The sequence below is a fragment of the Eubalaena glacialis genome, chromosome 9 (genome assembly GCF_028564815.1).
Source record: "Eubalaena glacialis isolate mEubGla1 chromosome 9, mEubGla1.1.hap2.+ XY, whole genome shotgun sequence".
In the NCBI taxonomy this organism is placed as follows: domain Eukaryota; kingdom Metazoa; phylum Chordata; class Mammalia; order Artiodactyla; family Balaenidae; genus Eubalaena; species Eubalaena glacialis.
In genome coordinates, this window is record NC_083724.1 from 20,411,432 (window position 1) to 20,425,571 (window position 14,140).

Below are 14,140 nucleotides of genomic sequence, written 5' to 3' on the forward strand. Positions count from 1 at the left end.
GGTCTCCCCGTCGTGAGAGCAGCGGCTTGCCTCTGAGGTCCAGCCCATGTCTGACAGTCACGGGACCCGGTGGATGAAGAAATATTTGGACCAGACATTTCTGAGGGACTTGTTTTTTTAATGAAAAATGATACGTGCACTGTGTTAAGAGCATCGGTTTGGGGATCAGGCTCCCTGAGCTCTAAGCCAGGTGTCTCCGATTTTTTAGGTCATCTTCGCTATGGTGTTTAACCTCTCTGTGCCTTAGGTTTCTGTAAAAAAACAGATGATACTGTTTCATGGGATTGTGTAAAGCTCTAATCAGAAAATCGGTGTGAAGTGTACACAACTGCCGGACACATGATGGCCGCTCACTAGACGTTGGCTGCCACCCCCAGCACCATCACTCGAGATTTCAGGGGGGTCTAGGGAAGCACTAACCTTGTGTATGTTTCCATAGAAAGGTATGGACAGATGTGTACACTGTGCATTTACACAAAAGGGAACCTGTTCTATTCCGTTGGACACCCTGCTTTTTCATTCAGCAAAGTTCCTTGGCATTCACCTCATGCCAGAACACTCCCGTCTGGTTTCTTTTTAAGGGGTGCGTACACCTCCAAGTATTGTAATAGGAAGGCTCTTTTTTTCCTTTGCCTCCCTCCGCTCGTGGACACGTAAGGGGAATTCCCACTCTTGCTCACAGGCCTTGCTGGGACGGTCACAGCCACAGTGCCGGGTACCTGCCACAGCCTGCCTATCTACAAGTGGACTTGCCGAGTCAGAATATGGGTGCAATTTTAATTTCAGCAGACATTGCCAAATTGCTGGGGGCCTCTCGGATCCCAGGACTTAGTTGTCTTCATGCTCTGCCAGAGGCAGAGGTGGAGTGCTTGGGGACACGAGCAGAGCAGTGATTGAGGAATAAGCAGCTGATGCTGCCCAGGCAGCATCCTCATTCACCAGACAAGTGAGCATCCAGCAAGCAGGCTACTAAAAATTAGTTTATTCATTTATTGATCAAAAGATCGACACCGCGTGCCTGCCGAGTGCCAGGCATTGTTCTGGGTACCACTGAGCAAGACACACAAGATCTCTATTTAGTTTGCCTAATTTCCCAAAACACAATCTGGGGGCATGGGAGCAAGATTCATGGGCTGTTGGAGTTTTCCTACCTGCTGACTGGATGTTGAAAGGAATGCTGGGACAGGTGTGTGAACTGGTCACCATCTAAATCCTGCCTCCCCAGCAAGGCCTACCTCCTACACGAAGCCAGATGTCATACTCCTGCCCTTTCTGCCGAGCTACCTTCACTCTGCATTCTCACTGCCTGTCGCTCTAGCTTGAACGTTGACACATCAGCCTCCTTTGCTAAGGAGGCACAGAAGACGTGGACCTTTGGAACTGGCTGACCAAGCTCCACCACTCACTGGCATGTGAACTTGCGCAGGCCGGTTCCCCTCTCTGAGCTTCAATTCCCTCATTTATAAAAGGATAAGAGTATCTGCTAAACTGAGAGATTTTAAGAATTAAATGAGATGATAAAGTGCTTAGCAGAAAGTGCTGAGTAAAAGTGAACCGCAGGCTTCTCATTGTGGTGGGTTCTCTTGTTGAGGAGCATGGGCTCTAGGCGCACGGGCTTCAGTAGTTGTGGCACAAAGGCTCAGTAGTTGTGGCTCGCAAGAAGCCCGCGCACTGCAGCGAAGGGTAGCCCCCGCTCGCCGCAACTAGAGAAAGCCCTTGCGCAGCAACGAAGACCCAACGCAGCGATAAATAAATTTAAAAAAAGAAAAAAGTGAACTGCATTTCTGGGCAATTCTTTTGCATCTCCGAAAATACAGCAAATGGCAAGGCCTAGCACTATGGCGTGAGGGAATGGGGGCTCCATGGAGAATGGAGAAAGATGAATGAAATCTGATAAAAGGTGAGTAATACCTAGTAAAGTCCACTGGAAAGCAGTCTTCAGTGGCACTATCTTGATGGATTCACAAGGCTCTCTGTGGTAGGCCCAAGCCCCTCCCCACCCCCCAGCCTACCCTGTACTCATCTTTACCCACTGTCCCCCAACCTCTGAAAACCCTAAGCTCCAAGAGCACAGACCATCTCTCAGTTCCTCCTACACCTGTGCTCTCTCACTTCCAGTTCTCAGTGGTTGCCATCCTTCTCCATCTGGAAGGTAACCCTCAAACCTCGTCCTCACCTCATTGCCCAGGTAACTGACACATTCTCAGGTCTCAGCTGAAAGGGCCCTTCTTCTAGGAGCCCTCTCCTGTCCTGAGCCCAGGCCAGTCCCCCATTCTCACAGTTACGCTTCCTTAACCTATGGCCACACCTAGCCCTCGCTATGGTCATTGTTCAGTGTCCCCTTTCCCAAAAGGAGAATAAACCTTTGGGGCACAGGGCTGTTTCTCCCCATGCTCAGAGCTGGCCCCCAGCTATTGTTACACACATCTGAATCAGTGACTGAATAGCTATGAATGAAATTATCAGGGCCTCAACCACAGATAAATCCAAATAACCACAAACCCCAGCCAAAGCCACCCTTACTCAGCATTTGCCCCTTCGTCGTTTGCAAGGGTTACAGGCCCATGTCTGAGGGCTAGCTGCCAACTAGCTGGCAACCTTGGTGAAGCAAGAGGGAAAGAACTGCTTCCTGGCCTGGAAGAATCTTCAAGTGTGGCAGCAGACAGGACAGGAGAGAGCCTCAGAACCATGGGATGAGTAAGTGAAAAGGCAAAGATCAAAAATTAGATCTTGTTTTTTGGAACTCGTCTGCCAGTTGTAGAGTCACTGACTTTCTCTTTTAGAAACACACTGCTTGAAACATTGCCATGGCCTGAACAAATTGAACTAAATCATACAGCAACCCAGGCTGGAAAGTCAGGCAGACCTGGGTTCAAATCTAGGCTTGGCCACTAATTAGAGCCATCTTAAAAAGTATTTCCAAAAGCACGTCCCACAGTACATTCCATTGCTCCTGGCTCCATTACACTGATTCGAAATCCTGGGAGTCACATCACACAGTGAGCACTCCCCTATAAGATATGCACGTGAGACCTGGGGCCCAGACACACCAGTCCTTGGCAGGAAATGTGCAGGGAGTTAGACAAGTCACATGCTATTTGTCAGGAAACAGGGTCAAAACCAGAAGAAATACTTTGGTTTTTTTTAATTTATTTTTATTTATTTTTGGCCGCGCTGTGCAGCTTGCGGAATCTTAGAGCCCCAACCTGGGATCGATCCCGGGGCCCCTACAGTGGAAGCTCGGAGTCCTAACCACTAGACCGCCAGGGAATTCCCTGGTGAAAGTTTTTAGTGGTCTGGATAGAAGATCAAACCAGCCACAATATTCCCTAAAACCAAAGCCTAATCCAGGGCAAGGCCTTAACTCTGTACAATTCTGTGAAGGCTGAGAGAGGTGAGGAAGCTGCAGAAGAAAAGTTTGAAGCTAGTGGAGATTGGTTCATGAGGTTTAAGGAAGGAAGCCATCTCCATAATTCAGTAATTGTTGATGTAGAAGCTGCAGCAAGTTACTCAGAAGATCCAGCTAAGACAATGAATGAAGGTGGCTACACTAAACAACAGGTTTTCAATGTAGACAAGAACAGTCTTATGTTGGAAGAAGATGCCATCTAGGACTTTCATAGCTAGAGAGAAGTCAGTGCCTGGCTTCAAAGCTTCAAAGGACAGTCTCTCTTATTAGGGGCTAATGCAGCTGGTGACTTGAAGTTGAAGCCAATTGTTCATTGACCACTCTGAAAATCCTAGGGCCCTTAAGGACTGTGCTACATCTACTCTGCCTGTGCTCTATAAATAGAACAAAGCCTGGATGACAGCACATTTGTTTACAACATGGTTTACTGAACATTTGAAACCCACTGTTGAGACCCACTAAGGAAAAAAGATGCCTTTCAAAATATTATTGCTCGTGAACAATGCACGTGGTCACTAGCTGGCATGGAGAAAGCTACTGTTGGCAATTATAGCAGAGAGATTTTTTACTCACCAAATAACCACAGGATCTGCCTTATTTCTTAGCCTCCCTTGCAGTCAGGTTGGCTCATGTGACGCACGAGGGTCAATGAGCTTAGAACAAGTGTCATTTATTTCAGGACGTAAGCATAGACGAGCTGGTGCACGTTTGCCAACTTTTTCTTTCCTTGCCTCTGGAATCACGGGAACCATGTGCTAAAATGGTAGAGCCACAAAGTGGAAGTGATCTGAATCACTGCATCACCACATGGAGAACAGCTGCCTTGGTCACCCAACATGTATCAAACATTGTTAAGAAATCTTTGTTGTATTAAGCCACTGAGACTTCAGAGTATATCCTATACCAACAAATAAGAGCTATTATTAGACATATAATCAAGGATGGTTAGGATGAGAAAACAACCAAATTTTAGAAAATTAGGAAACATTTTTTGAGTACCTAGAATGTTCCAGGGATCGTGTGGTACTTTCAGTAATTCTGTTGTTGCTTTAACAGTGGTTGTCAACTGGGTGGTTTTGGTCCCCAGGGAGCATTTGACCACGTCTGGGGACATTTTTGGTTGTCACAACTGATGGGGTACTATTGGCATCCAGTGGGTAGAGATCAAGGACACTGCTGACCGTGGTCTGGATACACTTAGCAATACCAGGAGTAAAGTCCTAACAAAACCAGGTATAGTTTGGGACATATTAGGATCGAGATGCTTATTAGATAACTAAATGAAAATATCAAATAAGCAATCTGAGAATTCTAGAGTTCAGGAGAGTTGGAGATATAAATTTGGGTCTTCAATATAGATGGTATCAAAGCCATGAAATGTAGATGGTCTCAAAAGGGGATGTAGAGACATCCAAGAACAAAACCACAAGATGGGGAGGAACCAGCAAGAGACTGGAGAGGCAAGGCAGCTCATGGCTGCAGAAGGGAGGCTAAGAAAGTGGCTCAAGAAGGAATAGCCGATCCTGTCCAATGATACTGAAGGTCAAGCAGGCAGAAGATTGGATGCCAACTTGGTCATCATTGCTGACCCTGACGAGCAGTTTCAGTGGCATGGCAAGCCTGACTGGAGTGCTTGAACAGTAAAAAATGGAAAAGCTCGTATAGAAAATTCTTATGAGGAATTCTCTAAGAGGGAACAGCAACTAGAGACAGAAGTGGCCTGAGATCCACCCATCCTCAGTCACATAAAAGATACAATTTTTTAAAAGGCCATCTAATTCCCCCGTAGTTTCAGCACAATGTTCTTTCAATTGTTCCTATGTACCAGAAATTATCTTGCAGCCGAAGACTTTCAGCTTCTAGTGGGTCAGAGGGCATTTTTAAAAAAATATATAATTTATTTATTTTTGGCTGCATTGGGTCCTCATTGCTGCGTGGGCTTTCTCTAGTTGTGGCGAGCGGGGGCTACTCTTCGTTGCGGTGCGTGGGCTTCTCGTTGTGGTAGCTTCGCTTGCTGCAGAGCATGGGCTCCAGGCGCGTGGGCTTCAGTAGTTGTAGCAGGCAGGCTCTAGAGCGCAGGCTCAGTAGCTCCACGGCACATGGGATCTTCCCAGACCAGGGCTCGAACCCGTGTCCCCTGCATTGGCAAGCGGATTCTTAACTACTGCGCCACCAGGGAAGCTCAGAGGGCATTTAATTCTTAAGTGCTAGAGTGAAGTTACTATAGGTACTGCACTGAGCATTTAGCCCACCAGGAAGGAAATATGCTTGATAACCCGTCCAAGACTGCCCCAGGACAGGGTGCTCTAGAGAAAAAGCAAACTTCAGATCTACTAGTTGCTTGCTGTTTTTTTTGTGTTTTTTTTAAAATTTTTTGTCTGCAATGAGTCTTCGTTGCAGCGAGCAGGCTCCAGAGTGCACAGGCTCAGTAGCTGCGGAGCGAGGGCTGAGTTGCTCCGCAGCATGTGGGATCTTAGTTCCCTGACCAGGGATGGAACCCTTGTCCCCTGCATTGGAAGGTGGATTCTCAACCACTGGACCACCAGGGAAGTCCCCTCCTTGATGTTTTTCCAAACAGTTGTTGGGTGAAATCACAAGTGATTTCCTTCCTGCTAAGATACATACCATGAATATTTTCTAAGTATGTATGTTAATGTGTGTGATACATGTGCTAATTTAATTTCCTTAGTGAAATTCTGCAGAACATCTGGGTCAAAGTGCATTTTGCATTATCAAAGAGGATGAAGCAGAGGGGAAAAATATGCATGACAGAGTCTTGACTTTTAAATGATTATTAGTACACTATCAGTACACCAAGTAGTGACATGTAACAAGTTCTTGAATTCTATCATCTAGTAATTTTAAATAAGAGAAACCAAAAGCAGCCCAATACTAGTACCCATTGTTCTAACTCTTAGCCGGAAAGGACTATTTTAAGGCTGGCTGTTCACGTAGGTTACAAGTAACTATTTACTACTTTTTCATAGATAAAGCCCCTGACCTTCAAGAAAGATTTAGGGAAAAAAAAATATTTAATCCCTTTCTTTCTTAAGAAATTTGTTTTTTTTTAAACTATATCTAAGGTCATAGGAAGGAACCTTCATGATCTAACTTTTGAACAAGTAGAGTTGCAACATAAAGCTATGACTTAAAATTTAAAAAAACAAAACAAAACTATATCTAAGAAAGAAAAAGTCAGTGTTCATAATATGCCACTTGAGCGAAAAGGCATAGGAAAACAGACAACATATACCCATTAAGTTTCTAAGAAATATGAGGTAAAAAGATAAAATCTTTGGATAGGCTATAAGTTTGTACAAAGAAGCTAAGACTGCTATTCTGCAAAAAGTGAAGGGACCTATTATATAATATACAGAAATAATTTAATGCCTTTTCACAAGAATATAACCCAAGCCTTGCTAAAGCCTCATATTCTATGAAGGCATCTAAAATGCCAATCCACGGCACAGCGCTCTTCCCTTATCCGTTTATGCGGTAATTCTCATGGATTTCTGGCCGGATGTCACAGACAAAGGCCAAGAGGTTATCCAGGACTTCATCCCTGTTCTGCCGGAAGTAGGTCTGAAGGATGGTCATCTTCTCCTGGGTGTCCTTCTCCACTTCAGTGCTGCAACTGCCGTGGGATCCCAGAGCCTGGAGTCGGGGAGCAATGACAGAGGGAACGTCAGGACGATGCTCCGGCTGGGCAGGAACAACATTTAATAAGCAACTTTCTGACTTCTGAAGAAACCCAGTCTCATAATGAATATAAATAATCAGCAGCGTGACTGAAGAGCGTGAGAGAAGTCAGGGTTCCCGTGGTTATTGGGAGAAGTTGATACAATCACTTGGGTGGCCGACCTTTCAACATCTATCAAAAGGTAAACAAACTGCAGAGCATATCCACTGCCAGGAAATTATCCCGGAGCATGACACAGTCACATCCCTCTACAGTCTAACGTGCAGCCTTAACCAGAGACTGGAATGAACCTAAAGACCTAACAACTGAGGCCTGGTGGTTAGTAATATGTCTCCTTGTGCGGTTTTAAAGGGGGTAGATACATGGTGGGTTGTTTTTAAAAAAAAAAAAAAAAAAAAAAGCTCTTAAAAAATAACAAACACAAGGGCAATACAATTTAGGAGGAACATACAGTTTCACCATTACTGGTTAATGTTTTAGCTCGTAAGTTCAACAGTGGTTTCACCAGTATTAAGAATACATGACATCTGTTCTTTCAAATAGAAATATTCTGCAAGAATACACAAGACACTGTTAACAGTGGTTATCTCTAAAGAGGACTGTGGGTCTGGGTGAGAGGGAAACTATCCCCTCATTGTTGCCCCATTTTATTGCTTGAAATTTTTAGTGCATGGCTGCCTCACCTCTTCAGTTTCCGTTTACAACTTAACACACACTGATGGACAAATTTTCTTTTACTGTCCACTGTCTTCTCACTGTTAACTGTTACGCCTGCTTTATTAGAATGTGACCTATCAGGTTCTTAAGGCATCACTTTTTTGTGCCCGACTCTTTTCATCACCTAAACTGCTGTCGCCTCATTATGAAGTTTTACAACTATATCCCTTCACATTTGTGTAACACATCAGTTTACAGAGCATTCTCTCATGTGACCTATTACCTATTCCTCCATAACCTATGAGGAGGCTATCACTCCCTTGTCTACAGTTGAGGAAACCAGGGCTCAAAGAGGTCCAAGTGAACTGGCAAAGATTCAAACCTAGGGCTCTTCATACTATCACTGTTCATATTACAGGAATACCCTGGAGCATTTCATAATGGTTGGCTCAGCTGCTACCTCCATTCTATGATTATGTGAACTATATGCCAAGCCCCAAGCCCCAGAATTTGTTTCAAAAGTGAAGAGATTACAATGAAACACTGCTAGAAAAATTCAGAGCTCATGCTCATAGTGCAACACCGAGACTGTCTCTATAAGCAACTGCAGCATGATACAAAAATAAGATGACAAGATGGCTGCCCTGTCCAGAGTATTTCTACACTGTCTTGTGGGCAGTCGGACAACTTACAGCACCAATCTGCCCTGGCTCACGAATCAGAGACCCTTTTTTTTTTTTTTTTTAAAGTAAGCGGTACCTTATTTTATTTTATTTATTTATTTATTTATTTATTTTTGGCAGTGTTGGGTCTTCGTTTCTGTGCGAGGGCTTTCTCTAGTTGTGGCAAGCAGGGGCCACTCTCCATCACGGTGCGCGGGCCTATCACTATCGCGGCCTCTCTTGTTGCGGAGCACAGGCTCCAGATGCGCAGGCTCAGTAGCTGTGGCTCACGGGCCTAGCTGCTCCGCGGCATGTGGGATCCTCCCAGACCAGGGCTCGAACCCATGTCCCCTGCATTGGCAGGCAGATTCTCAACCACTGCGCCACCAGGGAAGCCCCCAGAGACCCATTTTAAGTCTGAATAGTACTGTCACTGCCCAGTGCAAAGATGGACGAAACTTTTCCTACTTAATGCTAACAGGGAAGCATGAGCCTTTAATCACTGGACTTGGACCTGGGAGGGTGTGTACCTGGAACTAGTGGAGGCCACAATGTATCAATAGAACTAGAGAATGAAAACCACAAAGCCAAAGGCAGAGATGAGAGATGGAAATAGTCCTGAGAGCATTATTTAAGCTCCTCGATCACAATAACCTTAGCCTTTACCTGGGTTTCCAATCATATAGGTCAATAAATTCCATTTTGCTTAAACCAGTTTGAACTGTTTTCTGCTGCCTGTATCCAAGAGTCCTGATAGAGGTTCTTTTCTCTACGAAGCCTCCTCCATCCTTTCCCTTTTCCAGAATTTTCCCTACTTTCTCTGTACTTTCTGTATCTGTTTTTGTACTATTATTATATGCATCTTACACATTGTGGTCTAGCCTATACTACTGATAAGTGACTCTACTAAAGTGGGGCTCCGTGTGATTTATGTTTATGACCATTACAGCCCTCTTCAGTTGTCGGTTTGCATGACTTACATTTTATTACTAAGTGTCCCTGACCCCCAGACATTTTATTACTAAGTGTCCCTGACCACCAGACGGTACGCTAAACTCCATGAGGGCCATGTCTATTTCTGTTCACAGCTGATCCTCTAGCATCTGGCACACATTAACTGTTCAAAAAATATTTAATAATATCTATATTCGATATATATATTAAATAACATCTCTATAAAATTATCTATATTTAATATCTAATTATATCTATTAATGATTCAATAATTTAACTGAATAAATGAAGACTAGGATTCAAATGTTAGTTAAAAATTAATCACCTTAAGAGATTCAGCCTAAGCATCCAATAACCAAATTTTCAACCTTCTACCAGAATCAGAATCGCTGAGCTATGCTGGATATTTTGAGAGCCTAAGGGGAAGAAGGAAGCCTCAGGAAACTAAGGCAGTAATGAAAATAAACTGAGCCCACCGCAGCTTCCTTGGCCTTGAACTCCTTCTCCCTCTGCAGGCGGTACTGTTCAATTTCAGCCTGGGCTTCTTCTTTGGCCTGCTTCAGCCTCCGGTTCTTTCCTGTTTTCAAAGGAAGTGGTTAGGAGACAAGCAGAAGAGGAAGCAGAGACTGAGATGGTAAATTCTAATAAACAAAGACAAAAGTTTAAAGATACAGTCTCAAGAGACATGCATGGGGAAGAGGGAGAGAGGGAATTCAGAGCTAACAGTACAGGCTCCTGCCTCCTGTACTTTAAACTAGACTGTACTTAAGAAGTGACTAGATAAAAAGGACCGCCTTCTATACCTACAGACCGTAAAAATGATGCAAAAAATTTTGGAATGTGTCAGAATACTCTCTCAATCTCAACTACTAAGAACCAACATAAAATGGGCGACATTAGCCATCTGTGGAATTCTTTCTCTTCCTGAGAAGTAAACACCTAAGTATGCTGCTGACTACAATTGGAGCTCGGCTTAGAAGCTTAGCAGGGAGGCTAATACACTCCCAAGGGAAATCAACCTAAACTGTAACTAATGAAATAGATGATGTATTACTGGAAACTAAAACCCATGCCTGTGCACAAGGAAATACGTAAAAGTGGTTCTGGGAAGGAATTCTGAATGGGAAGCACTGGACATAAGACTGCACAAGCATCTAAGAAGTGAGGAGACACAGGGGCTCCGGTTTTTAGAAGAGCATAGTTTAACATAAAGCTGGAAAAATTCTCTAGGTTCTATCAGAGGCTTTATGAAAACAGACCACAAGATCAACCAACAAGTTTCCCTGTTCACCAAACTTCTAAGACACCCAAATGGGATGGTGGTGGAGGGGGGCAGGTCCTAGACAATCAACTGAGGATTTATTTAATTCAGAATAAAAGACATCCTGCATCTAAAAGCAAGCTGTTATAATTCATTGTATAGCAACTGCCGAAATCCCAGTCAGCCCATGTAGATGAATGAAACTGAATTTAACCTTCCACCTCCTGATTAACAACAGGATTTTGAACTGGTGATGACCCCATGACATCAATCCTTCATGAGGCTAGTCTAAAACAATCAATAGGTGCCTAAGCCCCACAAGGACTATTTCTCCAAGTATATATTTACTCCAGTACTATTTAGTGCCTACTATTTAGGGTCTGCTGGAGCCAACTTCTATCCCAATGCCCCACATGCTGTCCTCCTCATCTGCTATATATTCAAAGCCATATTCCAAAGCCAAGGTTCTTTTCCAAACCAACAAATTTTAACATAGCCTGAACATTATGCAGCAGCTCCACGTAATTTCACAATACCACTGTCCTGATCACTCCCAACAACTATGGCTCCCTGAATTAATGACTTAAGGTAAACCATTCTCCGCCTGTCAGCAAACATCTTCAAAGTTCAATTTTGACTGGCTTCTCTGAAAACCAAAAAATATCTGAGGAGAAAATCATTTCTTTTAAATCTTGTTTTTTTTTATGGGCCTTACATGTGGAGGCATTTTGTTTCACTCCAATGACAAACCACATACAAAATTTTTTAAAAGTTTATGGTCCAAGCAATGATTTCATGAAAAACTGGGCTTGGACCATTTTACCACATCATACACTGCCTCTTCCCAATTCCTAACTGGGTGTGTCAACCATAATTACACATCAAGAAAGAGAGTAACTTCTTCAAATTATAGGTCTTCTCAATACTTCTGTTCCTAACCACGGAAAATTCTGAGATGTGTATTAGCCATAAACTCACTCCTTTAAAACAAGTTCTTTCAGTCCCTATGTAATAGCTACCTGAGATATACAAGTCCCTGCACCAGGCCTGATGGGATAAAGGAAGATGTTTAATATGACCCCAACCTCCAAGGCACTCAGAATCATTCTTACCATATGCCAAGTACCTGTTCTTGCACTTCCCCCAAATATTCTCACATGCTTCCCAACAGATAAAACTTCCGCTGCTGATGAGCCATCACAGGACAAACTCTGAGAAGTCATTCTGGAAATACTGCATCAAGGTCATGATCAGAAATACTCCGTGAGGAACACAGAACTTCCCAGTCACCAGAGCAAGAATAGAAGACTTGTTCCCATCTCCAGCTCCCTCAAAGAAAGCTTTTCCAATGAAATACAGAGTACCACACAACCCCTAATTGAGAAAGTAAAAGAGCCATGCTTGAAATCTACTTGGGTATGGGATAAGAGTATAAATCCTATTCTGGGGGAAAAAACACCAAGAAATTACTAAGATTAATAGTTTTTGGTGTTTTACCCCGGCTATGTTGTTTCCCAGGGTATGGTCATATCATTTTTCTCTGAGCCTCATTTTTCCCATCTGTCAAATAGGAATAGAAACATCTATCTCACCAGATGGGAAACTGAAGATATAAAAGTTAAATTAGACATAGTCCCTATTCTCCAGGAGCTTAGTCTAGTGACTGAGCCATATAAAGAAACAATTTACTGCACAGTGATGACGGGAATACGTACTTGGGGAGGACTCCTAGCTTAGTCTGAGGGGAAAAGATGAAGTCAGGGAAGGCTTCCTGGAAGAACTACTGCCTAAATTTTGATATCTGAAGAAGCCTAAGTGTTCGAGGATGAAGAGTAACCTAGGAAAAGGCTCTTCCACTCAGGAACCAGCTGTGCAAAGGCTTGCAGGTGAAATCAATCAAGGTGCCTTTGAGGAATCACTATGTCTGGAGCCAGTACCTAAAAGGGAGATTAGAGAAGAAAGCCACAGCCTGATGCAAAAGCACCTCCTACACCCTCTTAAGGAATTTAGGCTTTATTCTGCAAGCACTAAACGTTTGTTGACTATAGGGGCGGTGGGGAAGTCATATGTGCAATTGAGAGGTATGACTGACTGCAGTGAGGAGAAACAAATGGAAGAGAGGAGGAAGCCTCCCACTCACCAACCTAGATTCGATCCACCTGTTAAGTTGCTGAGCAACCTCACATTTCTCAACTCTAGCCCTCCTCTCACCTGCAATTAATCTACCCCAAATCTGCTTCCTTCACTGGGGCTTTGAATACCGCAATAAAGACCACAGATGTCCCGGGTACTGTGTTTGGCACGTATTAACCGCACTGAAAAAACAAATGTAAGGAATTAACGAATTAGGCTACTACGGGAGCCTCAGAGAACTTGATGCCCTGGACTAAGATGCTGGCTGTAGGGATGGAGAAAAAGTGAGCAAATAAACCTTGGCAACTGACTAAACATGGCGAACGAGGGAGGGTCTGAGACGTGACAAAAAGGACTGTTTCCAGACTGTGCAAAAGTGTAGATGGTGGCTCCCTACACTGAGACGGAGGACCCCAAAGCAGTAAGTGCGAAGGGGGAGAACAACGCGTTCCGTTTGGATAATCCACTCTACACGCCCCCCAGACCCTAAGAAGGACGTCCACTTTGTCTCCACGCCCTATCTACTAGCCTACATCGCAGCTCTAAGGCGACCTACAAGACTTCCAGAGCCTCGGATCCAGAGAGCTGCGAGTCACACAAGCTTCCGCGACTGTAACCAACCCCCCACCCCGCCCCCGGCCCCGTCAGCAGTTTTTCGGGCCTCACCCACCTACCACCTCCCACGGCCTGCCCGCAACTCTTGGACTCGCGCCACGCCTGGCTTCCCCAACCCCAAACTCACGCTTGCGGGCCTCGGACACCTTCTCGGCGGCCCGCTTCTCGGCCTGGAGCAGCTGCTGGATGCCCTGCGACTGACTGGCCATGGCTGCGGCGGTGTCTCCGAGACACCACGAACAGGCCTAAATCGGCTCGAGCTCCCCCTCGGGTCAGCTGACCCAGCCGCCCAAGATCTGCGCCTGCGCCCGCCGCCCCGCCCACCATCACGTGACCTCCGCAACGCCGCGTCAGCTGACTTCACTTGGCGTCTTGTGACTCGGAGGGGAAGAGGCGAGGTGAGGCGAGGCGAGGCGGGGCGGGGCGAGGCGAGGCGGGGCGGGGCGGGGCGAGGCGGGGCGAGGCGGGGCGGGGCGGGGCGAGGCGGGGCGGGACGGAGGCGGGAGACCAGAGCGTCTCGACTGCGCCTGCGCAGGATCTGCTGTTGCTGCCTTCTTTTTTCACAGGCAGCTCAAGGCCCTTTTAAGGTCTGTCTTTTCTTTGGTTCCATCTTGGTGGCCGCTCTGCCACGTCGTTATTGCAGTAATCCCTCCCCTTACAGTAAGCTCACTTCGAGATCCAGAGAGGAGGGGCCAAGTCAAATCACTTTCCCCTATTTTGCCCACTGCTGTACTCCCGCCCCTTTCTGG

General features: G+C 45.1%; 1 protein-coding gene across 1 annotated transcript; it reads right to left on the minus strand.

Moving 5' to 3' along the window:
* Positions 1 to 6,770: 6,770 nt before the first annotated feature.
* Positions 6,771 to 13,693, minus strand: ATP6V1G1 (ATPase H+ transporting V1 subunit G1). Its single transcript, XM_061200041.1, has 3 exons — positions 13,519 to 13,693; positions 9,859 to 9,959; positions 6,771 to 7,063 (listed from the first exon to the last, which is right to left on the minus strand). Exons 1-3 carry the CDS (start codon positions 13,598 to 13,600, stop codon positions 6,890 to 6,892), a joined length of 357 nt encoding a protein of 118 aa, XP_061056024.1. The 5' UTR covers positions 13,601 to 13,693; the 3' UTR covers positions 6,771 to 6,889.
* Positions 13,694 to 14,140: the final 447 nt, after the last annotated feature.

Excerpts from the sequence above, each read along its gene's own strand:
- ATP6V1G1 (XM_061200041.1), bottom strand. The coding sequence starts at position 13,600 with ATGGCCAGTCAGTCGCAGGGCATCCAGCAGCTGCTCCAGGCCGAGAAG. Across the intron at positions 9,960-13,518 it reads GGTGTCCGAGGCCCGCAAGC|GAAAGAACCGGAGGCTGAAG; the intron begins GTGAGTTTGGGG and ends CTTTGAAAACAG. Across the intron at positions 7,064-9,858 it reads TCAAGGCCAAGGAAGCTGCG|GCTCTGGGATCCCACGGCAG; the intron begins GTGGGCTCAGTT and ends CCCCGACTCCAG.